Below are 26,757 nucleotides of genomic sequence, written 5' to 3'. Positions count from 1 at the left end.
ACGAAGAAAAAAAATAAATTAAATTGCAATATGTACTCGCATTTCATGAGTCAAAAATTAATAAATCAATTAAAGTCTAAATAAAAATCTACACGATCAAATGCAATCGATTTGTAATAAATAGCTTCATGAATCAAGAAAACAATGGAACAATAGAACATTGAAAAAGAAGTTTGAATAAATATATCAAATATATATATATATATATATATATGAATTTTGTATTAAATATGTAGAATTGTGCGCATTAAATTCTATGTGGATTTCACATGTGTGCACATAGGATGATACGTATTTCCCCTTCTCATGTATGATATCTGCAGTTGTTTTAACGTTTGACAGACAGGAAACGATAAGTGATCTTCCTAAAAGAGCTCTATATCAGTAAAGTTTCGAGATACGTGTGCCTATTTCTTTCGAATTATCAAATACTTCCGCTGCTTTGTTTTAATTATAATTAACAATTATATGCAATAGTCTTTCTGGAATACACTATAGTACTATTTTTGTATATTTTGTCTTTTACTAAAAAACAATTAGAGGAATACTTCAGTATCAGTATACTTCAGAAATGCACTTTACTTATTATGAGATAGTTATTATACGAGTATGGTTACAGTTTCTTTTGGTACACCGGCAGTGGCAGGTGTATGCATTTTAAGTGGCATGTACTATATATGTGACCTGGAACAGCATACGCGGTTAAGACCAATATATATAAAAAATTGTGTTTCATATATATGTTACATAATATTGCGCATAATGTCCAGTAACCAAGATTTTTAGAACAATAATAAATTTTTAAATTTTTATGTTTTTTAGTAAAATATATTATTTCAATTTATCGGATATAAAATTGAACATACAAACATAAAATCTTTATTCAGTCTTTATATTAACCATTTTCGTATTTTTTATATTTTTCTTATTTTGACCATAAAATACGTTCACATTTTTTATTATTTTTCTTCTCTCTTTATATTATATATACACACACACACACACACACACACACACACACACACACACATATATTTGTAATAATTCTGTATATAAGATATGTATAAAAATACGATTATTAAATGTATATATATATATATATATATATATATATTTGGATTTAATTATTTTTTATTTTATTTTTATATTCTAATAAAAATATGACCTATCGGGATATTTGGATAATTCAAAAAGCGATTTCCTAAGAAATCGATATAATAATTATACATTGTATAAATATTTAATTACATATGATGTGATTAATACGACATGATTCACAGAGCATGTATTTGTCTCTCTCTCCCTCTCTGTATCTATCTCTCTCTCAACTATCTTTTTGTTATTATAATTCAATATATGAGAAAGGATAAAAAGAAATTTTATTAGGAGGGGAATAACAAATATATTTGTTTTTGATAAGTTTGTGATAGATTTTTATTTATTATCCACTTTTCGGATTCCATCGCGCAGGATGATATGTGCGGTGAAGAACGCGTATTTTTATTTCCATTTGCATGGCCGATTGCGTCGCGTCGCATTCTGAAGATATCACGCAACTTCTTTGCATAAACATACAATGACAATAAGTGTACACTTTTGCAATACAATGTTTGGCACTCTAATAATCTAAATTTTCGATTATTCGACTTTTATTCTTTTATGTTGTTTACAAAATTATAGCATGTTCGTTATAACACTTATGGAATAATTTTGAAGAAATTTCTTGTGCGTTTTACATTCGTGGTGAAATAAAATGATTTTACAGAAAAAATAAAATTTGAAATAAATATAATAAAATAACTAAATTTTTAAAAAAATATTTTATTAAACGTATGCATATATACTCTGTGTGTAATATTACACATACATGCATACAGGATGGGGCATTTAAAGTATCACAAGCTGTTATTTTTGAAGGTATGCATTATAACAAGACATTTTATACAGAAGTTATTTGAATCGAAGAGAAAAAGATAAGGATATTAGTTTGATCTTGAGTATAAGAGCCAAGGATATACGAAGATCAACTTAATTGTTTTAAAATAAAACCATTCTATTTGTTTTATAAATTATCAATTCTTCGATGTAAAAAATTATGAAAATAGAATGGTCAAAAATTGAATTGTTTACGAGATATTATATATTTTAGTTATATATATGTGTGTGTGTGTGTGTGTGTGTGTGTGTGTGTGTGTGTGTGTGTGTGTGTGTGTGTGTGTGTGTGTGTGTATACACATATATGAAATATGTGTTATAAATTATTCATTTTTCAGTTATCTTACTTCTATGCACAAAGTAATGAGAACAAACAAATAATGTAAAGAAAACACTAGTTGTTTTCAAGAAAAAATATAGGTAGCTGCTTATTGCAAATGCATACTCAAAATATGTACAATATATGGAAATTAAAGAAAACTAAGATAAGAAAAGATTTGTAAATCTTTTAGAAATATTTGATTTGATTGATGCTTTTATAAACTTCTTTGGAAACTTATTTGGAAACTATCAAAATGCGTTATACATCTAGTAGTAGTTGTTTAAACTCAACATTTTTGCTTGAATCATTTAATTAAACTGTATCTGATTAAGTCTGATCTTTAAAGTGAAATATCTCGAAAATCGTGCATACATTTAACAATAGGATAAAAATATTAAGAGGGGGACAAAAAGAGAAAGTAATTACTTTGAAACAAAAAGGAAAAAGACGAGTTTCCATTTAGGAAAATAAATTTAACCTTGAATTAATTAATTTACCCTTGATTTAAAGTTAAATTGAAGTCACTATCTTATTTCCTGCTTGATGCAATTTTAGTCTGAAAAATTGTTTTCGTATTTCTTATATACATATATCTTATATATAACATATATCTTATATATATCTTATATATATCTTAAATTCTTCTTAAAATCTTATATATATCTTAAAATTTTACATAATGCTGAACTTGAACATACTTAGCTTGAAACTGTTTATTCATTTTTGTAAATAAGATTACTCTGTTCATATTCATATGTAATCAAAATTTACAATTAAAAGTGTTATGTGTACATATAATTCAAAAAATTCGATTTCAGATTTAGATAGTTCATTTCTTATCTAACTACATCCTATTCATTAATCACACTTTAACAATCATTTTAAGGTCAATGAAAGCATTTTAAGAAAAAATATTCGGGACAAAAGTTTCTTATTTTTCATCGGGGAATCCGAATTTGCAATAAAAAGTAGCATGTTCCACTTAAAAAATTTAACTTGCAGTCTGGATAGCTCATTTCCGATCGGCACTGGAAACTGAAAATATCACCATATAATAGAGCACCATATACGTAATAGAACATATCCGATTTAGTCATCAAGATTTTAACGATTTTAGATAAAATCTACTTTTTTTAAAAGGCTAACGATTTTAGATAAAATCCCTTTTTTTAAAAAAGGCCTGTACAGATGGTTAGAAGCACTCTCTCTCTCTTTCTCTCTCTCTCTCTCTCTCTCTCTCTCTCTGTGGGGGGGGGGGGGGCGGTGTGCGTGCGTGCGTGCGTGTGTGTACACATATATACATACTTATATACATACATACATATATGACATGAAACTTTATGTTTCTTAGTCAGATAAGTCAAAAAGTAACATATTCATTTGAATTTTGTCTTAAAGTATCTTTAGAATAGTTCTTGTCATTTTTAATATATCAAAATTTTAGCATAAATATTTTTTAATTGCTTCTTATGTGTATTAGCTAAATTATGTGTCTTATCTTTACTATCATAATATCTTGCGTTCCTCTCTTACGAAAAATTTGCAATAGAGAGATACATGTATAAAATCGAATTATATTTTTGACAAACCATATATGTTGTATTGTAAAAATTCTTCAGTTTCTCTGCTAGCATTTAGTAATGATATCGAAACATGGGAGAAACGATTATTTCATTATATTACTGATCCTGATGAATTTGTCAAATGCCTAATACGTATAACATAAACTAGAAACTGAATTGCTTCGAAAATAAAATCGAAAGTGTGTTGTTATCAATTTATTTTATTTTAATATTATAAATAATTACAGTTATAAATAATATTATACATATATTTTAATACAAATTATTTCAAAACTTGAGAATATCTATACTATATTAGCATAATACAATATAATAATACAATATACAATATACAATATACAATCTTAATTTTAACTTAAAAGATTTTAGTATTATAAATTATTTACTTTTTAAAGAGAGAGAAAGAGAAATTTTATTTTTAATTTATTTTAGCATATTTTAGTTAATTTATTAAGCATAATCTTTTCGTTTCTAAATGTTGCTTGTATTGTGTCGATTGATTTTTTCTGGATATTTTTCACCTATTTTCTATTTTATCATACAGTTGATAAGATTTGATAAGTTACATATTGATGACAGTCCTAGTATGTTCTTTCATGTCGTGATGATATGATACTTTTTCCTTAGTAATTTTTTTTCTTTCTTTGACAATGTGGAAATTTATAAGATATAAAGAATAGGACATTATGGATGAATTCTTTTAGGAATTCCAAGATTTAAATTTGTGAGTACTCTCAACTTCAATTTTTTTTAGTATCTTCAACGCGCACTTCTGGCATATCTTCGATTTTGTATTTAATGTGTTGAATCAATAAAAGTGAACACGAGGAGAATTTCAAAAACTGGTCTTTTTTTTTAATGCAAGTTTTCTTTTGCTAGTCTACATCTCGTAATCAAGGAAAATGTAACATCATATCATCTTGTGTATGTATGTATGTGTGTATATATATATCTATATATGATAAACGGAGATTGATTTATACTTACCTTATCTTCTTCATAAATCGGGAACTGATCGTATCTATTTAACATCATTATCATATACTCTCGATAACAAAAATGGAATAGATTTTAAATTTATGATTATCCGACATTTACGATAAAAATTAAATGCTAATTAGCTGGCGATTCGTACATACGGCATTGCATTTATGGCAGCATTTCTCTAGAATAGTATAAGGAACTACTGATTAACCACGATGCAATTCCACCTTCTAAGAAGTTGCACGCAAGATTGTTCCCGTCATTATTGTATATGTCTATTATTCTCACGCGAATGATTATGAGCGATGCTTAGTCTCTAGTAGAGTTTTTCGCTTGTATTTCTTTCGTGTAAGTTCTGCGACTTTGCAAGAATGGCATGGGTCTATTTCTTACACAATGTATTTCTTACGGAACTTTAATGGTGGGCGCAATCATACAGGAACTAATTAAAACGATCTTGAAATTACTCATTTTCTATTATTCGTTATATCGCCCGCGTGCAATGTAAATTTAAATTACTATAATATTCCATGTTAACATGCATGTTGCAAGTAAAAAATCTTTTTAGACCAAATCTTTTAAAAGAGTTTATAAAAAGCTTTTATAAAAAAATTGAACAAAAAGTATATAAATTCTACATAAAACTTATATACTTTTAATTTATTAATTTGAACAATAAAAATATTAAAAAACTTTTTAATTTCTTTTATTAAAAAAACGTAATTTTTTAAAATACGTTTTTAAATAAGTAATTTTTAATGCTTCGTTTTAATACTAGAATTAATTTTGGAATTTTATATAAGTTAAAGTACGTATATGCGTCAAAAGTTTTTAACAATTATAGATAAATTGAAGCCATCAAGAGGTATGATTGTTTATATCTCATATCAAACAGGCCCAGCATATATATATATATATATATATATATATATATATATATATATGTAATGTTTTTTGGCAGACACACAGAATCATTAAATTATCATAAACTTAAAAATAACACATTATGATAAAAATAATTTCCACATCTTTTTTTTCTGATTCTAACAATGTTACCCTTTTATTTTTTTGATATATTTTACGAAATCTATTAACGCTCTTTATATGAATATGATCATTAAATTAATTGTACTTTATTATCTGTTGTATACGCAATCATCCTTCCTTAATGAACACATTTTCTTCCGCATAGAAATCGTGTTGCGGAAAAGCTATTGCTACAATGTTACCAAAGGCGATGTTGCAAATTTGATTTATCTATGGTTATTCACAATTGTTACCCAGTGCCAAAATGAAAAATTAATATGGAAAAGAATAAAAGAAAATTTTACATGTTGCTTCATAAAATTATTTATTTATTGTATTATATTACTGATGTTAGTACAGAGAAAATTTTTTAATTGAAAATATAGAAAAATAATATTTTTATCTCTAACAAGTTAATCTTCATATAATATTATCGAATTACATAGGCCTGCGAGGTTCAGTTACGAAAAGCAGAGTAGGTGAATCTGAAAGATTTTGTGACGCTGAAAACGAATCTGGCTGTAGAATTTCCCCAGCACGTCAGGTTTTTGAGTAATTTGTAGTTAAATGGCCCAAAAATCGCTATTTTGGCCAATTTCATGAATTTATTGTGAAGAAACCAAATTTTTTGAAATCTATCAGATTCACCTACTCTGCTTTTTGTAACTGACAAAAGCTCAAATTTCGCAGGCCTGTGTTATTAATGTTATATTAATGAAATAACTGATCATTTTCTTCGTTGGATAGATCGACGCAAACGGAGATGGTTTCATCAATGTTACCGAACTGCGAAATGCATTGGACGTTTGCGGTTTTAAGATGCCAGGCTACAAGGTGCGTCAAATGATCGAGGAATACGATGATAAACAGCGATTGGAGCACAGAGGTCGTCTTTCCTTCGAGGAGTTCGAGAAACTTTGCAAGGAGCTCAAGGCTAATGAACTAGGTTCTACGTTTAAACATGTCGTCTCGAAAAAGGAGAATCTTGAGACTTTAGGTGGGATTTCTGAAGCATCCAGTGAAGGTACCACACATTCCGTCAGGCTCGAGGAACAGTTGGCATTCAGCGATTGGATTAATACCAATCTTTTACATGATCCCGATTTGAAGCACTTATTACCTATTGATCCCGAGGGAAAGGCGCTTTATGACAAAGTCAAAGATGGAATATTGCTCTGGTATATATTCATATTTTATTTTATTGTTTTATTTTACTAATATTAATATATTTTTGAAAGATTAAATATGAAATAAATTTCTAATTGCATTTATTACGCTTTAATTGTATTTTAAGATTTAATTTTAATATGTTTATTCTCATATTTAAATTAATAAGTAAAAATAATTTCTTAATAAATAGAAAATTTATGACTAAATAAATGAAAATTTACTGCGTCTTTTTAGGTTTTTCTTGTAAAAATACAATTAATAAACAAGATACTTTAACGCTTGCAACTTATCCAGCTACTAACTTATGTCAATTCAATTATTAGTTTCTTAAAATTAATCTCGCATTACCTCAAATTTTCCCACATAACACACTCTTTCTATTTTAATCTAATTAGAAGATCTACCGAGTACATAGTTCCTCACACACGATAGTACGTAGTACTTCTCATTCTCCCTCTTTGTTCCCTCTCTCTCTCTTTTATCTCTCTTTCTTTTCACCCTTTTCCTTTTTTTCTTCGATTTCTCTCTTTTCTTCTCTATATTTTTTTCATTAATTTCTCTTCTTTTCTCTTTTTTCCTAATATTCTCTCCATTTCATTTTAACTTTTCTCCTCCTTTTTTTCTAATCTATTATCTTTCCCAACATGTTCCTATATCTTTTTCTTTCTCCTACATATCTTACATTTTCTTCTCTCTTTATCCCTCCAATATCTACTTTCTCCCATTTTATTTTCTAGTTTAAATCTTGTTATTTATTCCATCTTAATTCTGACCAATATTTTTTCAGATAATCTGGTATTCTTTCTGCTTTTATCAGTTTGCATCATTTGTTATGTAGAACTTTCGATTTTTATTTATCTCTTCTTCCTCTCCTTTTCTCTTTCCTTATTCTTCACATAGTATCCAGCATTTCTTCCTCTCTTTTCCATATTATCTCAATTTCATCTAATTCTTTCTCCATGAAAAATTCATTTATGTTCTCTTTCTATTTTCTATAATAACCCTTTATCTTCTTAAATCTTTTTTGATTATTTCTTTACTTTCAATCTTCTCAATCTTCTTCCCCTTCTCTCCTCCAATTAATTTTAAATTCCAAGTCTTCTGTACAGTCCTACTTGCTAACTATCTCCTGCAACTCCTCTCATATCATATATCCTGGTATTCTCTAGTCTACATCTAGAATCTATCTTAAATACTTTTCCTCCATTCAGCTTCTATAATTTATAAAACCATTCAGATTAGGGTAATCAAATAACCATCTTAATAACTATCTTATCTTTTTCTTAATATCTCTCCAAATTTCCTTTTCCCTACATCTCACATCTGTTCAATTCTTATTGCCTCTTTTATCATATTCCTTATATCTATTTGCTTAGCTATATCTTATTCCTTATATTTATGTCTTTTTTATTTGCGTGAAACATATCTCAAATATTGTTTCTTTAACTTCTAATTCTTTCCTTTTTCATCTCTAACTTGTTTTTCTCGTATTTTCTTATTTTCTATTATATTCTCCATTATCATATTATCTTTTGTATATGTATATTATTAATTTTCTTCTATGTTTCTATATAAAATGCGCTCCTCTGATTTATCTAGTTATTCTATTAATCTGCTTTTCTTTTTATTTATTTTTCTATCTTTTGATTTTTCATTTTTTTGAATATTCTTTTCTTCTTCCTTTATAATTACCTTACACCCAGTTTCTCTTGTTCTAATATTAAAATATTCTCCTATCACTATTCTCACTTCTTTTCACTGCCTTCATCCAATTATTTCCTCAATCATTCTAATTTTTTCTCTAAGTCCTCTCTCACTCCTACTGTTCTCAACTTTTTCTCTCCGACTTTTATCCTATTAGTCATTATTTCTTTTTCTATTATTTCCACTTTTTTGCCTTTAATGCCTTTATATCTTATCCTTACTACATATTGCTCTTCGTTTCTTATTTTTTTTTGATCGCATATGTACTTCTTATTTCTATTCTTTCGATAGTTTGTCCTTTATCTGTAGCAATTTTTTTTAGCCAACCACGTTTCCTTGAATGCCATTACATTCTATTTTTCAATTCTCTTCCACAATTCTTTATCTTTATTCTTCATCTCTGTCACATTCTAAAATGTTACCTATCTTCTCTTGCTTTCTCCCCTGTAATTATCTTTTCTTCTGTCTTCCTATCTCTCTTTCTCTTATTTTTCCTCTTGTTTGCTCTTTCATCTCTTACCCTTCTTTTCTCTTTATTCTTTTTCCTTCCCTTTGTATCTCTTTTCTTTTTTCTATCTTTATTTCTATTTCCATGTACATCTACTTTTTCTTTTTTTTTCTTATTTCATCCTCAAAACCCTTCTCGAAGGTTCTCTTCTCTCCTATCTCCATTTTCTCTATCACTTTCTTCTAATGTATTTTCCATTCATTTTTTTTATCTTCCCTTTTTTTCTCGATTTTCATTTCTTTGTATTTTCTTTCCATATTAGATCTTCTATCACTCTTTCTTTTCTTTTCAGCATTTTCTTTTTATCAATTTTTTTCTGTTCTATTTTTTCTTAATCTTATTACTATCCTTTTTTTTTGGTAACTCGAGGGAAATCCTTTATGGATACCCTCACCCTAGGAGAATCGGGTGAAGGCTATGCGGGAGTCCCAGCAGCAACCTAACGTTGGTCCCGCCGATGTACCCGCTAAAACCCCCGAGGTGGCCTTCCAGAGGGACGGGCAAGGACCTGGAACTTACAGGGTATTACTTCAGGTCCTTGACCGTAGACTCCCCTCCGCATTTGGGACTCGGTGATCCTTTGGTTGTTATCACTGGGTCTCCTTCCTGGGGGACAGCATTGTGCGACCCTCCCCGCCTTCTCGTTCTTTATTGCGGACAGATGTGGCGTGGCCTTCCTCGGGGGTCCGTTGCTAGCCGACACGGATCCCCCTCCCCGCGCCGACTGGACTCCAGGGTCTTATTACTATCCTGCCATATCATGTCCTTCCAATCTCTTTCTTACTTTTTTTATCAATACTACTGTTCCTAGTTTTCTAATTAATTTTAATATGTTTTTCTCCCTATTTCTCCCTTTATCTCCTTTTGTTTTCTTCTCTTTCTTTCATTCTAATTTTCTCTATCTTTTTCATTCTGTCTGTTTTCACATTTCATTTTCTGTACATTTGTTTCTTTTTTCTCTTTTTTTTATTCTCTATTTTTATATTTATTTCTTTCATATTCTCTCTTTCTTTTCTATTACTCAATGTTTTATTTTTTTTATTTTTTAAATTTTATTTTTTATTTCTTTTTCCTTTCATCTTTTCTTTTTCTCCTTCAATTTTTCTTTCATTTTTTTCATGTCTCCTTCTACCACTTCATTTTAACTTTACTATCGTTTTCTTTTAATTCCTTTTTCAATTTTTTCAATAATTCTACAATATTCTTCATTCTTCCTCCTGTCAGTAAATCTCAACAATTTCTAATCCTTCTGAAATGTCTACTTTTGTTTTTCTTTTCTGTTTATTTTTTCTTTTCCATTCTTTCTCTTTTTTTTTTAAATAATTCTTTAATATTTCCCTTCTCTTTTCAATATATTTCTTCGTTATCATCTTCTCTTTCTCATTCATTCTCTTTTTACATCTAATTTCATTTGCTTGATTCTTATCTATGTACACACTATTAGATGATCCATTCGCACAACTTTATCACATCTCTTATTATCTCATTATCATTTATTCTTTCTGTTCCCACTTTCCTAGTTTTCTTTTTCGTATTTCTTACTTCTCTTTTCTATCCCTCGCCTATTTCTCTTATCTGTGAATTCATCTAATTTCTAGTGCTCTTCTTTTATTGTATATAGATTTTAATATTTAAAGCAAATTAAGATATCGAAATTATAAATTTTTCTCTGTTAATTTGTTTTAGTAGATAAATAATCGTACAATTTATTTATTACATTCTATTGCTGAAATTAATTTTTCACCTATTTTTCAGCAAAATAATCAATCATTCCTGTCCGGACACTATTGATGAGCGCACGATTAACAAGAAAAACTTAACGTTGTACAAGAAGCACGAGAATTTAACGTTGGCGTTGTCCTCGGCTCAATCTATTGGCTGCAATATCGTAAACATTGACGCTCACGATCTCACGAAAGGCTCACCTCATTTAGTGCTGGGACTGCTCTGGCAGATCATCCGAATTGGCTTATTCAATCAGATTACTCTCGAGAATTGTCCTGGTCTTGCGACGCTTCTGCAAGATGGCGAACGAATCGAAGATCTGCTAAAACTATCTCCGGAGGCCATTCTTCTCAGATGGGTGAATCATCATTTGGAAAATGCTGGCATCGCCAGACGGTGCAACAATTTCCAATCTGACATTACAGATTCTGAGATTTATACTTATCTTATCAAACAAATTGCACCTAACTCGGCTGGCATCACCTTGGAGGCCTTAATGGAACCAAACCATATGTCCAGAGCAGAGATCATGCTTCAGCAAGCCGCTAAACTAGGCTGTCGTAGCTTTGTAACTCCTAGTGATGTCGTAAACGGTATCTACAAGCTCAATTTAGCCTTCGTTGCTAATATGTTCAACAATTACCCCGGATTAGACAAGCCAGAAAGCAACATTGAGGGTTTGGAATCTCTCGAGGAGACGCGAGAAGAAAAAACTTATAGAAATTGGATGAACTCGATGGGTGTGATGCCTCATGTCAACTGGCTCTATTCAGATCTGGCTGATGGCTTGGTTATTTTCCAGCTGTATGATATTATTAAACCAGGTACTGTAAATTGGAACAAAGTGCACAAAAAGTTTACGAAGCTCCGGAAGTTTATGGAAAAGCTGGAAAACTGCAATTACGCCGTCGAACTGGGCAAACAAATGAACTTCTCGTTGGTGGGTATCGCCGGACAAGACATCAATGACGGAAACGCAACCCTGACATTAGCTCTTATATGGCAATTGATGAGGTCATATACCCTATCGATCTTGACGTCTCTAGCTGGTACTCAAGGAAGCACTGTTGAAAAAGAAATCGTCCAATGGGTAAATTCTAAACTTCAGACGGCTGGAAAAATTAGCAGCATCAAGGGATTCCAAGATTATGCGATATCAGACGGCAAGGTTGTTCTTGATCTTATCGATGCTATTAAACCCGGCTCGGTGAACTACGATCTGATTAAGGAAGGTGGGACTGAAAAGGTAAGGATTCTGTCGATAAAGCCTTTTAATATTCATAAAGCTCGTATTAATATTTGCTGGATATCAAGCATACTATTTAGTCTATTATGATAATTATTTTCGTAGCTGATCAATTTTTCGCGTCAGTTATTTGCGTTACATTCATATTATTAATATTAAAATATTATATATTAATGATGATTTCTTAATAATAGTTTGAAAGAATTTAAATAACAAAAAGAACAGTTTTATAAATTTCAATTGAATTTTAATTTGTTAAAAACTAAAAAATTAGTTAATCAAAACTTTTCTAAAAACTATAGAAGAACTCTAGAAGAAAATATGTCCAGTGATATATCCAAAATTACTACACGATCTCAAAAATGTTCACAGAACATTCAAAAATTAATAAACATATTTATTCGCGATTTTCTAGTTTTCTTTTAACGCAATAAGATGCTATCGTAATACATATTAATGAAATCCATTTAAGTCAATCTTGAAGGGATTCTCACTTCGATCAATAACAATCTACAGTTGTATAAACAACTCCGAGCCGAGTTATGCGCGTATCGGCAGAAATGTTTGTTTATATTGATTTTATCAACATGTCTAAAATCAGCGTGTACCTGCAAATCACTTTTTCTAATCGGCGGATATAAGTCTTTACGCCCACGGGCATTAATCTATTAGTCATAATTAACATTCAACGAATTCTGTCTCGCTATCTTTCTAAAAATCTAAGCGGTTGAAGCCAATCAATTGTGCAGAAAAGAGAAGCACTTCAATCTTGTTGATTTGATTAATTGTTAACATTTATCGTTTTGTCTTTCGCTGCGCAGGAGAATTTGGACAACGCTAAATATGCGATATCCTTAGCGCGGAAATGCGGAGCACGCGTCTATGCCCTGCCAGAAGATATCACTGAAGTGAAGCCGAAAATGGTGATGACGGTATTCGCCTGCTTGATGGCCATGGATTATATTCCGAATATGGACTCTGTGAAAAATCAGCCGAATAATGTGAACGATAGCCAATAATGTTGACGCCGATTTTGTCTCATCTTTTGTATACAGAAACTTTCGAATCGGCCATATCGCTTCACGCCTCTTCCACGAGCGTAACACTTGTATATACGTAGTTTAAGTTAGCTTGAGGAGAGCAGGAAATATTACTACTAGGAAGAGTTGACAAGACGACGAAGAGAAGAACTTGGGAATCCTGATGAAATCCTATTTGATTCCCGTTTGAACGAATAATGCGAGCGATTATAGCACAAATCATATGTTTGACGAAGGAAATTATTTTATTGTAAAACTTAGATATTTCTTGACTCCATAACACATAAGTATATAAAATATCAATATAATAGTGCATTGTGATACTTTAAATATATATACAATGCAGTAAGATTTTCACCTACAATATTAACGATTGAAATTTGAAGTAAGTTTGAAATAAATGGATTTTTTAAATTAATATACGACAATTTTTCAACTAAAATATTTAAGATTTATGCCGTACATCGATATTTTCATGCTAGAAAGTGTATTTTATAAAGAATGTGCAAATTATGTCTCGAATTGGCATTATTTAACTTTAAGTATTTTTTTCGGGTACATAATGATTGATTGCTGCTATGGGATTCTTTTTCATCATCTTTTGTAATCATATCATTTGTTTCCACTCAATATATTATTTGTTGTTACATTGTAAGAACCACTTTTATTGAGAAACGAGCAGATAAAACATGCTAAAAATCATCGAGATATACTTGCAACGCATACCGAAATATTTTAAAAGATGAATATACAGGGTATTTCAGACATTAATTTTAACGATAAAAGATTTTGAGAAAAGTTCTAAGTTTAATTAACGAGATATATTGAAAATACAAAATTTTAAAAATTATTAGAAATAATAACTTCTTTAGAAATTTTCTCTTGAAAATTGATTTTTTATTTGGCTGAAAAAATTAAGGAACATTTTGTATATATATTTTAAGTAAATAAATTATCTGGCGCATATTGCATATGTATAGAGTGAATGAAGTTTACTATGAAATTTAAAAACTCATATATACAGAGTGTAGACAAATATACTTAACATAATGTATACGTATATTTGATAGTATAGATGTAAGAAACTTGTGATCTGTTCGAATTGTTATTTTACACGCTCTCAGTGTTTCACAGCATCTATCAAAAAATCATACGGGGTCTAAAAATCATCTTGTTGATTCAGTTTCTTGCGCATCAATATCGTAAATGGATTTTATATCGAGCATAATATACAATGGCTATATGAATTACACATCAAACAAATATCTTACATTTCTTCGTATGCATATACATATTAAACTTTATATACATATTAAATGAAAATATCGACGAATTTTTATACACTTTGTCTGACTCTAAACAAAAATCCATTTTTGAATTAACAAAGTGGAGGCTTTTGATACTTCATCGTTGAAATCTGTCTACGCTACTCTAGCGCGGTAACAGTTTCTATGACATATATTAGAAACAATGTATTATTTAAAAATATCAGTTGATGATTATGTGCGCCATTAGTCGCCAGATTATGTGCGTTGCAAATGGACAGATAATAAATAATAATAATGTAATAATAATGTAATCATGTTGACACATAGAAATTATTATAATCGTGCCATTATTACTACTGAAGTGTGATTTGATATTTATATGATATTTATAATCAATTCCAAAATCGAAACGTACTTATGCAATAATGAGTATTAAAATAATATTCGTGGTTGTTTTTGCAAATAAGAAAAGGTAAAATGCAGATTACTCTTCTTCCATTTCTCTCTCTCTCTTACACACACACACACACACACACACACACACACACACACACACACACACATATATCCATGCACACCATCGTTTTTAAAAAACAAATTATTCTTATGTATAAAACAGAGATTCAGTTTTAAAATATAAAGTGATTGAAATTCTTTTGAGAAAATTTGAAGAGGGAAAGAGAGATTTCATTATATTGCATATAATTAACATTTTTAATAAGCATTAAATCTTTAATAACGGAAAGAAAAGAGGAAAAGATATAAATTAAAGAAAGTTTATGAAAAATTTCAACATACTTTGCATAATTATCATTGACTTTAATAATAGATCATTGATTAATTATTATATTCAGATATTAATTCAATGTATTAGATGATATAAAAAATTATTTGCAATGAATATAATTAAGTGCAATGCCTGTTAACGAGATTTGTATAGATACTGTTATTATCTATACAAATGTGTAAATTTCTAGTGAGCCTTATTAATCTCTTAATTGTAAATTTCTTGTCTTAAGACATCATTGCATTATTATTCCAAGAGTAAGCAGAACGCGTGCGAACGCGTGATTGCAACGTATTCATATAACGTATATTAGTAAAGAAAGAAACATTGCTTGAGAGGAAAAAGAAAAATTGCTTGAGAGAAGAAACTGAAAAATTAATTAGATGTAAACTTGAAATATTGAGTTATATATTTAATTATGTTTTTGTATTCAACTTCGAAAACTCTCTCGAGGGCAATTTGACTAATTAGAGTTAAGTATTGCAATCATTGAATAACAATTTGGATTTAGAATTACTGCGTGCATTTCATATATACACATATACATGCGCCACCACACACATACAAGTGTATACTATGTATATTGTGTGTGGATATGAACGTATTATGCGTCCATCCCATAGTTATAATTTAACGTGTATGTAATTTAAATAAAAGAAATTTATTATATACATTATATGATAGCTTACTGCTCTTTACTATTAATTAATAAACTAGAAATGGTGCAAAATAAACTATTGGAAAAATAATTTTACTTTTAATAAATTACAGTGAGAGTTTTTTAAACGAATATATCTTGCAAAAAATGTTGAAAAAAAAATATATATATATATATGTACATATATATAATACATATACATACATATACAGGATGTTTGACGTAAGATGTTTCACCGAAAATACACAAGTAGATCTCTAAAACTGAATTAAACTGAACTAAAAAGTCTCTTATAACATTTTACAAGCAACCACGTAAAATTTCGAGATATCAATTAAAAAAGATCGATCAATCGGCGCGCGATCTGCATGGCTAGTGGCTAGGGCTAAGACGTATACTCTACTCTCTAAAAGTGAATAAGTGTATTATCACTGTAATCAGTGCTGTACTTATAACTGCTTGTAATTAGTGTATTATCACTGAAAAACAGTAAATACTCACTGATTACAAGCAGTTATAAGTACAGCACTGATTACAGTGATAATACACTGATTCACTTTTAGAGAGTACATCTAGAGCTCACAGACATCTATATATTACTAGACTGCTATATATAATCTCTAAATCTCTAAATTTTGCTTATATAAAATGTCCTCGCATTTTATGTAATAACGTAATCTTTCCTGCGCATGCGCCAAAATAAAGTATCAATTTTCATTCATTTTGTATTTTAATCGTTAATTGTATTTAACCTAATCTTTTTTCTTATGATTTTATGACAATGAGATACAAATGTACAATTATTGGATGCCAAAGCACAGTTAATGAAGAAAAAAAGAATAAAATTTCTTTTTATCTTCATTAACTGTGCTTTGACATCTAATAATTGCCCATTTGTATCTCATTGTCATAAAATCATAAGAAAAAAGATTAGGTTAAATACAATTAACGATTAAAATACAAAATGAATGAAAATTGATACTTTATTTTGGCGCATGCGCAGGAAAGTATTGTTATATTTTGAAGACAAGTAAATAGTAATAATTAAAATAATAATTATTATAAAATAATTATATAATTATAAATAATAATTATATAAATAATAATAATTATAATAATAATTTATAATAATAATAAATAAATAATTATACAAATTATAAATTTGTAGATTAATATAAATTAATTATGTAAATTATATTATAAATTATTATAATAATATAAATTATTATAAATTTATTATTATTATTATATTATTATTATTATTATTATTATTATTATTATTATTATTATTATTATTATTATTATTATTATTATTATTATTATTAATACAAGTAGACAGTATGATTATTCTTGTGATGCTACTGTGTCTCCTGATTGTTTAAAATCATTTGTTGTAGGTTAAAATAAATAAAGCAGAGAGTGCCCTTTTATTTTGCTCAGGATTTAATTTAATATATTGCAGTTCCTTTTACAGTATATATAACTTAATGACACGACTATACAACAAAAAGAAAATAGACAAAAAAAGGAATTTACACGTTACCCAGGTAGCACACGTTCGTTTTATACGGTTCTTAAACGTATCCAATATTTTTTAACTGTAAAGCATTAATAAGAAACGTTTCTATAGAAATGCTTTTAAAACTATAGTTAAGGAAACGTATTTTTCACGTTTCTATAGACAAAATAAAAACTAATTTTTATTAATTTCAAATTATATATACATATATACATACATATAAATATAAATATATATACATAAATATATATACAGGGTGTCAGGAAATTTTTCGCAGTCCCGAAGTGTGAAGGTAGATTGGTTCAAATTAAGAAGGAAGGTCCTATACTATTTTGCGATATTCGCAATAATTAACGAAAAATTAATTAAAGAAGATCGGCCAATGCGCGTGGTTAGAAGTGCGTGGCGGTGAAGGCGGTCTCACTGTAACATAATGGCAGTGCGCGGCGAAACGGTGATTAGGGAGGAGAGGAACGATGAGTGTGTAGGCGCGCGGCATACGCACTACTACGGATGCCCCTGCCTGTGACTTCCTTCGTGCTTGGACCCTGTCGACTTGGTACTCGCCATCGAGTCCCCTTCCCGGGGGAGGGCTTTGTATTGCCCTCCCCTCTCTCCTACTACCTCTGTTGTGGACAGACGGGGCCACACCGTCTGTCTGCTTTCCTCGAGGGTCCACTTCTGATCGACCCGGGTTCCCACCCAGGGCGACCGGACAGCCGAAGCAACGCACTCGCGCTTGTACCCCAACCATGAGGTACTCTATCGCGCTCTGCGCACTCCTGGAATGAGAAAGGGGGAATTTTTTGTCCCCCCTCCCCTCTCTCTCTACTCCCGCCAGGCCTCATAAGCCTTTCTGGCCCCCCACTCGGGGAGCCCGCACCTCCTCCTGGCCCCTCACACAGGGACTCAAAACCTCTTACTTCGAGAGACGTCGAAAGACGAGAGGAAGAGCATGCTCCCGTTCCATTCCGTTCGGGTGGGGCTGGAGAGACGAGGGGAGGAATGCGCCGGTGGGGATGACTCTCCCCTGTTTATTGCATCCTCCCCTTAATTATCATTTCCCCATGGGAGATGAGATCCCTCCGCCCCGATTTCCCGTCCTTGTTCTCCTTCTTCTAGGAGGGGGCGGAGAGGATGAAGAGGAGGCAGGGGGCGAGCTCGTCCCCTCCACCATACTCTCCTCCTCCTCGTCGTCATCGCCATCAGCAAGGGGTAACACCGCCTTCCGACGCCTGATCCGTTCGGCCGCCTCCTTCTGAAGCATAACAGCCTTACAGAAAGAGGCGACCGCCTTGCATTTATCCTTGCTTCCGGCCGTCCTTGCTATCAGGACCGGAAGCGAGAGATCCTCCCCTGCGATGTCGGTCAGAGCATGGCGCTCAACGTTCCAAGCCGAACATTTGGCCAACGTATGTTGCGCCGTGTCTCTGCCTTTCCCGCAATAGTGGCACATAGTGATGCGCTCCTTACTTATCCGACACAAGTATTCTCCGAAGCAACCATGCCCGGATAGCACCTGCGTCAGACGGTAGGTCACCTCACCCTGAGCCCTGTCTAACCATGTTTCTAGACAGAGCTGGATGGCTCCGACGGATCTCTGACCCGTGGTGTTCGGGTCCGAGAGGTGGTTGTTCCACCTTTCGACCATCGACCGTCGGGAGTGGAGCCGGATGGACCTTCTTATTTTCCCGATCAGTCTGACCTGTTTTCCCAGGAGCTCCTTTTCTTGCACATAGATGTCTCTGTACATCAGTGCAGAGAACTCCATGGGGAGAGTTTATTAAGTCTGGTCCGCTCTCTTTGACCGATAAGCCGTGATTTTCGTGGGATCCGTGCCGCGGCCTTATTGTCTTAGATGAATTTCACTTTCGGGTTAGGCGTTTTCTTTTTCGCCACCTAGCGGCGAGACGTGAAGCTCGTGGAAGTATATGAATATTTCTATTTATCCATTGGATATCTTTGATAGCTACTTGGTGAATATACACTCACACGCAAAAAAAAACGGACTACTAAATTTTAGCAAAATATTTTAACATCTTTTAATGGCAACAAATCAGCCAAAAATCACCGTATTGATATGAAATAAAGCTCAAATTAAACAGTTCTCTTAAAAACTAAAAAAACCAAATTTGAGTTACAAAAAATGTTTTACAAAATGACGAATGCTGAAGATAGATTTTGAGAAATAGAAAATAAATTTTTTTTAAACTGCTGCATTGCTTAGGAAAATCGGCTCCCTGATACAAAAATGTTTTCAAGCTTATTCATTTCTTAACAAATCCATATTTTAATAAATTTTCTACGACCTCTTTATAAAGTCATACCGTTTTGAAGAAAATGTTATAAAATGAAACCTTATAAAATCTGCAATTCAGAAACAAATTTTCATTAATTTCTTATTGAAAAACTTTTTCAATAAGAAATTAAAGTGTAACTCGATACTTCACATAGAGATAAACGGTCAGATTTAAATCTTTTCTCAAAACGAGATATAATTTTATCAAAAAAGATCGTAGAAAATTGATTAAAATATGAATTTATTAGGAAACAAATGAGCTTTTTTAGAAACCTATTTTTGTATCAAGAAACAAAAATTTTTGTAAAATTTTTGTACCAGTTAAAAGAAATTTGTTTCTCATTTCTCAAAATCTGTCTTCAACGTCCGTCATTTTTAAATATTTTTTGTAACTCAAATTTGTGTTTTTGCTTTTTAAAAGAAATGTTCAAGCTTTAATTTGAGTTTTATTTCATCTTAATACGATGATTTTTCGCTGATTTATTGTTATTGAAAGATGTTAAAAAATTGTGCTAAAATTTAATGATCCCTATTTTTTGTATGGGAATGTAGATATGTGGATGATATATATACATCCCCAGTGAGAAATGGAAGGTCGATTTGACGTTGATTCGACGTCAAACGAAGACATCGAAATTTCATGTCGATTCGACGTCTTAGTGACCGAAATATCGATCTCTCGTCGACGTCAAAATCACATCGATTTCAACCAGAACCCACGAAAATGAGCCTCGATGTCAATTCGACATTGCAGAAGCCAAAAATCGATCGCGATCGATCCTAATCCACAAGAAGTGGACTTACAGATGGGCGTGAAATGTAAAAAAGGGCAATGCAAACGAGATCAATATATTTGATTTAAACATAAAAATACTTTATTCTTACCAGCTTAACTGATATATGTAGATCTCATCAAATGAATAAAAAAAAAACACTAGTACTTTAGATACTTTGAACTCTTGGATATCTGCAGTCTATATGAATTTTTTTATGACTAACAAAATATCATATTTAATTATACTAAATGACTCAAACAAAAAATACAAATAACACATTTGTACTTTAGATGCTTTAAACTCGGATATCTGCAGTCTATATGAATTTTTTTATGACTAACAAAATATCACACTTAATTATACCAAATGACTTAAACAAAAAATACAAGTAACATATTTGTACTTTAGATACTGCTTGTGTGAATCTACAATTATTAGAAATTCACAAAAAAAATATCACATTCAGTACTAATAAATGAATCAAAAAATAAAAATCACATTAGTGTTTGAGATATTCATTATACCAAACGACTTTAAAAAAAAGGAAAAAAACAGCAATTAGTACTTAGGTTGTCTCATTGACTTTGCTTCAGGGGTCCTTGACCCTCTAATCGCCAAGGTGCATTCCGCAGCCACGACTTGACTGCCTTGAGGCCATCAGCAAGTTGGCTGCCTTTATACTTGCGCAGGAGTATTGCTGCAAAAATTTAGAAAAGAGGTTCAAAGTATGTAAAATAGGTACTATATAAAATCCAACAGAGTTCAGCAAGAGATAATGGCCTACCTTCAATAGTCTTCCACAAGCGAGTTTTTTGGAAACCTAATTTTTGCTTTTGGTCATCAAAGTTAAAGTTAGAAGCTAAACCATTTGTCATAACTTTACCCAATAAACACATTGTAGCATTATATTCTTTGGGTAGAACAGGAAAAGCATCCAGGTAGTCAGTCTGCAAACAAAATCAGAAGTTATCAGTAAAACAAAATAGGCCTAATCAAGTTGCCACAGACTTACAATAAATCACATTAAGGCGTTCATTCAGTTACTCACCGTGTACTCTGGTTAACACTCTGCTCCAAAAATTTTTCGAACACGTCAAAGTCTTCCAATGTTTTCAAAAGCAGGGATGGCATACCTTGTGGCCTTGTAATTCTCTTTTCATGAGGCATTAGGATCCTGCATAACTTGCCGATACTCATAAGTGCAACATCAATCTTGCTGCTGAGGTCATCTATCATTTGACGGATCATAGCAATGTCCTTTTCTTGATAAACCGATGAACCTACCATTGGGGACAAGACAGAATATGACAGAAAATTAACGAAAAAGGAACTCTTGCTTAATCGTCAAGCCCCCCCTCCTTTCTACTGGGGCCACACACACACAAGAACAATAATGCACATAATAATACAATGGGATTGCCCAAAAATGCACAACTATTTTGGAGGAAAAGAAAATCTTACCATTGAGGCCTCCTCCTTGCTCTGTGCATATCATCATAGGGTTCATTATGCTCTGGTTGAGAAGACCAGAACTCTCATGAGGAAATGCAGGAATAGGTGATTCAGTGGCTGTACAGTTGAGAGCTGATGAGCCTGAGAGTGCAGAACTTTGATAACCTTCAGCATCCTTTTGTGTAATCAAAGTGGATAATCTAGATAAAACATTCAAAATTAAGAAAATTCATTAGTCAACATATGCAATTAGAAATTTGAAATAAAATATCCTTCAAAAATATTTCAAAATGAAGAAGTGTCCTACCCAGCAGAGCTTTCACCTTGAAATATATTTCCAAACAAATCCTTTTCATTTACCAACGACTCCTCAATTTCAAATGATTTGACCTTAACTGGGAATGATTCCTTCACATCTAAATGGTCCGACAACTCATTAGGGCTACTCTGCGGGATGAAAGAGGAGCCTATATCAGTAGTTTTCTTCTCTTTAAACTTCCCACGCAATGCTTCTAGCTTTGCCAAGAGTTTCTCTCTGCTGGACATGGTTGTATTATCTTCCACTGCTCTCTTTTGGGCACTTTTGTTGATGCGTGCCACTGAGGATTTTATAATTGAATTGGCAGATTTTCTATCACAGACATGAAAAAATGCAAGTCAGAAAAAAAATTATTATTTGTTATGATGAATTGAAAAATAGTAGCAAATATAACTCGATTTACCTTGATCTTTTCGGGCTTCCTCGTGAGGGGAATGAGGATTCAATCTCAGCTCTGTGCATGTTATGCTTGCCTTTCTTTGCTTTTGCATTACTTTCATAATTTTCACTTCTGGTGGTTTTCTGAGAATTCTTTGGTCCTGATGGACTAATTGATTCCAGTGCTGGCACAGGAGGTGGGGGAGGAATATAAATCTTGGAGTTTAGCCTCACTCGCTTCCTCTCAGCTGCTTCATCCTCTTCGGATTCCAATGAAGAGAGAATTCTCTTTCGCTTGGCTTTCCTTCTCATCCCCCGCCCAAACTCAGTTTTAGTCTCATATGCCGAGCTGAATTTTATGATGCTGATTAAAGTGTTTCTGGCAGCTATGTAAGATTCTGTCAAAAAAAAAAAAAAACATGATAGTACAGTAACACCAAATATCATAGAAAATGAAACCATAAACAGGAGAGAAACTTTGTCAGTACAGAATAAACTGCGCCAACACCTGACAACTTTTACATTCATCGAAAATCATAATTTATATGCAAACTCTTTCAAACATAGTACGTAGTCATGACAAAAGAAGACTTCGTCAAAGTGCTAGATTGAAGCCACATATCATGAGCATTACTTCACTGTAACTTACCCTTGTATCTTTTAACCTCAATGCAAAGTTTGTCCCAAGTTTTGGGGTCAGCTGCTCTGTTCTCTCGAACATAAAGTGTCACATTCTGATTGTTAGAGGGCTAATAGGTCATTCCAATCATGTTTTCATCCACTTCAAGAAGCCATTTAGACAGTCCTATTTCATAGAAAACGTTTTCTTCAAGTTCACCCTCAATATCATTGTTATAGAACAATTTCAGCACAACAAACTATAAAAATAACAATAAAATACAAACTAAATTACACCTACTGAAACTCTTATTGTTGGCATGTGTGCAGGAGTGGCACACAGCAAAGCGAATTTCTATCTGGCATAAGCCAACATTTAGCAACAATGTCAGCAACTTCAAAAACACGTCTAGCTGCACTAAGGTTGGACACTTTAAATATTCCCAGTTTAGAAGACTGCAAGGGGTACACAAAAAAGTCAAGTTTCTCCTGAAAGCAATTCCCAACCAAACTGACAACATTGTCGTTACCACACACAATATTATGGAGGACAACTACCTTCCCGTTACGAGTCTTAAAACAAGAATCTTTGCCATTCACATGAAGCATTATTTTGCCAATTGTGATTCTCTTATAATGATTTCCAGGCAAAACTTCATCATTGTTAATATATGGTTGAGACAGAGAAACTTGAAGCTCTTCAGATGGTAGGATAACTGCATTGCCGTTCAACTGCCTTTCACAATCTCGAAAAGCAACTTGCTACAACGGTTGGTAATGAGATTTTAAAGTTTGCTTCAAAGACTTCAATGCATTTTCAAACTTGAAAGCACTAAACTCATCCAGTGAGCCATGCGCCTCACACTCCTTTGAAAGATGACACAAAGCGTGAACATTGTAAACAACAAATACATGACCATAAATTTGAATGGAATGCTGAATAAATAATTGCAGTAAATTGTCAGCATATTCACGCATCTGTTGGGATTTCACAAATACTGGACTTCCAAGAATGTACAGGGCAACAAATAGAAGCAAGAAGTTGCGATAAACATTAATGTCCAAACAATCACGGAAGACTTGCACCGAATCATAATGACACATGCGCCTGAGTTCTGTACCTTTATAAAGTTTTAAGTACTTTAATGATCGTGGCTTACGAGTGAAGTCGAAAGGGCATGTAGAAGATAGCAAGTCTAATAAATCAGAAATTGCATCAACAGCGGTCCAGTGCAGCTTCCAACCACCATTCCATATTGTCCACACAGATAAAAGTCGCTTGAAAACACCTAGATAATCAAGTCGGAACTGGGTCACCATTCCTGTACCAACAAATTCCAGTGGAGAACGTCCCTCATGATGGTTTGGTTGAGTCTGGTTTCTATAAGACTCATCAGTTCTCAGCCCCGCATCTATGTCAGCATATGTCATTCTGTTTGCAATATATTCACCATGAACACAGCACTTCTCACAAGAGCAATAAGCATTGTGGCGAACACAGCACTTCACAAAGGCCCGTGCTGGTGCGTCTAATATGTAATGCCGCACATGAAACGGGTAGACGACATCATTGACAGAATAACCCTCTCGAAGTAAAGAGTCAAGCTCGGGGACAAAATCATACAGATATGCATACAGATCATTTGGATCTTTTTTTCCAAGATAAATGCCTATAGTAAAAGGCATGTTTTCAGTGCCAACTAAATAACCAAGAATAGGCCAAAACTTCAATGGCGAGCTTTTTGAAAGCGGCAAACCATCCATGTTGACATCAATGACCACCCTACCATTCTTCCTTAGATACTCCTGTAGATCCATTAAGTCCAAGTTCTTTCGAATACCCTTGTACCACATGAGGCTGCCATCTTCCCACTCCGACACTTCAATGTTTCTTGGAGTTTGCAATAACGTTTTGTACGATTTTGTTTGATTTAAATTAGGGAACACAACTGACAACCTAATCAACAATTCATCTAGCTTCCTCATGGATGCTGCACCACCATTTCGAGCCCACTGACGGAGAATTTCCTGAACATATTCCTCTACTTCAAGATTTTCACCTTGATCAGGATTGCTCTCACTGTTACTTCTCTGACTGTAAAGGGATGTATCTCCACTCCCTGCTGATGCTTCCTGTCGATTAAGGATTTCTAACTCTGGAGCAGCTCCCTCATCTGCATCACTGATATCATCACTGTTTGAGTCCATCACATCATTATGCCCAACAATATCTTCAGATGCAGAACTGTTACGGTCAGACCCTTGGGAAGCAAACTCATTGACATCGTCATTATCGTCGTCGGTTGGGTACAGAGCATCTGCAACATCCCTGATAGCAAGAAGCTCCTGCCTCCTCCTTAAATATCTCTCCACCTGCCGATTTTGTCTGCGCAGCAAAACGTCTCTCCTGATCTAGCAACAGTCAACAAGCAACTTTAAAATGCATAGGACTTAAGATCTTCAGAAGACATCAAAACTTTGCATCAGTAAAAGCTGGTGACTGCTTAATTAATTCAGATGATTCTCCGAAATGCACACAACGAGATGTGTAGGCCTCTTATTCCTACGAACACTCATCCATGATACATACATTAAAACATGGAGAACATGCAAAGTCCCGAAAGATTATAATTCCTAAATTTGAGATATATATATGAGACATTGTCCCGAAAAGTCAAAATCGAAATTTAAGAAGTGAGACAAAATCTTGAATTTCCGATTTAGAAACATCAAGCTCTTCACACATCTTTATTTGTGTATACTTTGAAAAGACAATTTTTATAAAATAACCATTATTTGTGTATATTTTGAAAAGATAATTTTTATAAAATGACACAAAGTTAATTTTTATATTTATAATAAAATACGGAGAAAATAATTTTATTTTATCTCGATACTTTAGACATTTTAATTATAATTTTTATATAATTGAAACTTTATAATATGTATAATTGAATCTATTTTTTTCTTATTTTCATATAGTTGAAAACAATTTTTATATAATTGAAACTTGAACAGCATGTTTAATTATAATTTTTATAGAATTTAAACTTTATTATAATTTAATTTTGAATTATAATTTTCATGTAATTTATTAAAGTTTATTATTATTATTTTCATGTAACTTATTATATTCTCTGTCATAATGGTTTTTAGTCATAGAATTGGTGCTATTTCATTGAAGATATATTCTAATATAGGTTTATAATCAAAATATTTTTTGCTTTCCATAATAACCCATGCAAAAGGTATACCCTAGGATAAAAATATGCAAAACTTGCAACTTGTTTATTTAATATAATAATTGATACAGCACTTGTTATATGTATATTGCGCGCGCGCGTGTATGTGTGTGTGTTATATTGTACAGACAATTTAACAATTTTGAAATTACATGATTGAATTTGATCTACAAATATACATTCAAAAAATATCATTAT

General features: G+C 32.1%; 3 protein-coding genes across 4 annotated transcripts in view; 1 reads left to right on the top strand and 2 right to left on the bottom strand.

Moving 5' to 3' along the window:
- Positions 1 to 15,974, top strand: part of Fim (plastin-2 fimbrin) — a 45,238-nt gene extending 29,264 nt beyond the window's left edge. The window contains exons 2-4 of the mRNA XM_083101735.1: positions 6,598 to 7,028; positions 10,988 to 12,203; positions 13,025 to 15,974. Coding sequence (XP_082957861.1) covers positions 6,598 to 7,028; positions 10,988 to 12,203; positions 13,025 to 13,222 — 1,845 coding nt within the window. The 3' untranslated portion in view covers positions 13,223 to 15,974. The remainder of the gene's footprint in view (positions 1 to 6,597; positions 7,029 to 10,987; positions 12,204 to 13,024) is intronic.
- A 2,558-nt stretch (positions 15,975 to 18,532) lies between these two features.
- LOC145968459 (uncharacterized) lies at positions 18,533 to 19,246 on the bottom strand. Its single transcript, XM_083093966.1, has one exon. It carries the CDS (start codon positions 19,244 to 19,246, stop codon positions 18,533 to 18,535), a length of 714 nt encoding a protein of 237 aa, XP_082950092.1.
- Positions 19,247 to 20,937: 1,691 nt separating this feature from the next.
- LOC145974115 (uncharacterized) lies at positions 20,938 to 25,954 on the bottom strand. 2 transcript variants are annotated; one of them, XM_083103922.1, is made up of 8 exons: positions 23,619 to 24,081; positions 23,349 to 23,504; positions 22,725 to 23,097; positions 22,310 to 22,633; positions 22,012 to 22,202; positions 21,599 to 21,830; positions 21,335 to 21,497; positions 20,938 to 21,247 (listed from the first exon to the last, which is right to left on the bottom strand). In XM_083103922.1, exons 3-7 carry the CDS (start codon positions 23,009 to 23,011, stop codon positions 21,422 to 21,424), a joined length of 1,110 nt encoding a protein of 369 aa, XP_082960048.1. In that variant the 5' UTR covers positions 23,012 to 23,097; positions 23,349 to 23,504; positions 23,619 to 24,081; the 3' UTR covers positions 20,938 to 21,247; positions 21,335 to 21,421. The 2 variants fall into 2 exon arrangements, with proteins under 2 accessions (XP_082960048.1, XP_082960040.1); XM_083103914.1 differs by lacking the exons at positions 20,938 to 21,247; positions 21,335 to 21,497; positions 21,599 to 21,830; ... (1 more) ...; positions 22,310 to 22,633; positions 22,725 to 23,097 and having other exon boundaries at positions 23,356 to 23,504; positions 23,619 to 25,954.
- Between the last annotated feature and the right edge of the window lie 803 nt (positions 25,955 to 26,757).

This window comes from Camponotus vicinus, unplaced genomic scaffold (genome assembly GCF_025532165.1).
Source record: "Camponotus vicinus isolate PSW18456_S1 unplaced genomic scaffold, iyCamVici1.0 SCAF_1, whole genome shotgun sequence".
Classification (NCBI taxonomy): Eukaryota; Metazoa; Arthropoda; class Insecta; order Hymenoptera; family Formicidae; genus Camponotus; species Camponotus vicinus.
The sequence above is the reverse complement of the archived record's forward strand: the minus strand, read 5'-3'. Positions and strand labels throughout refer to the sequence as shown.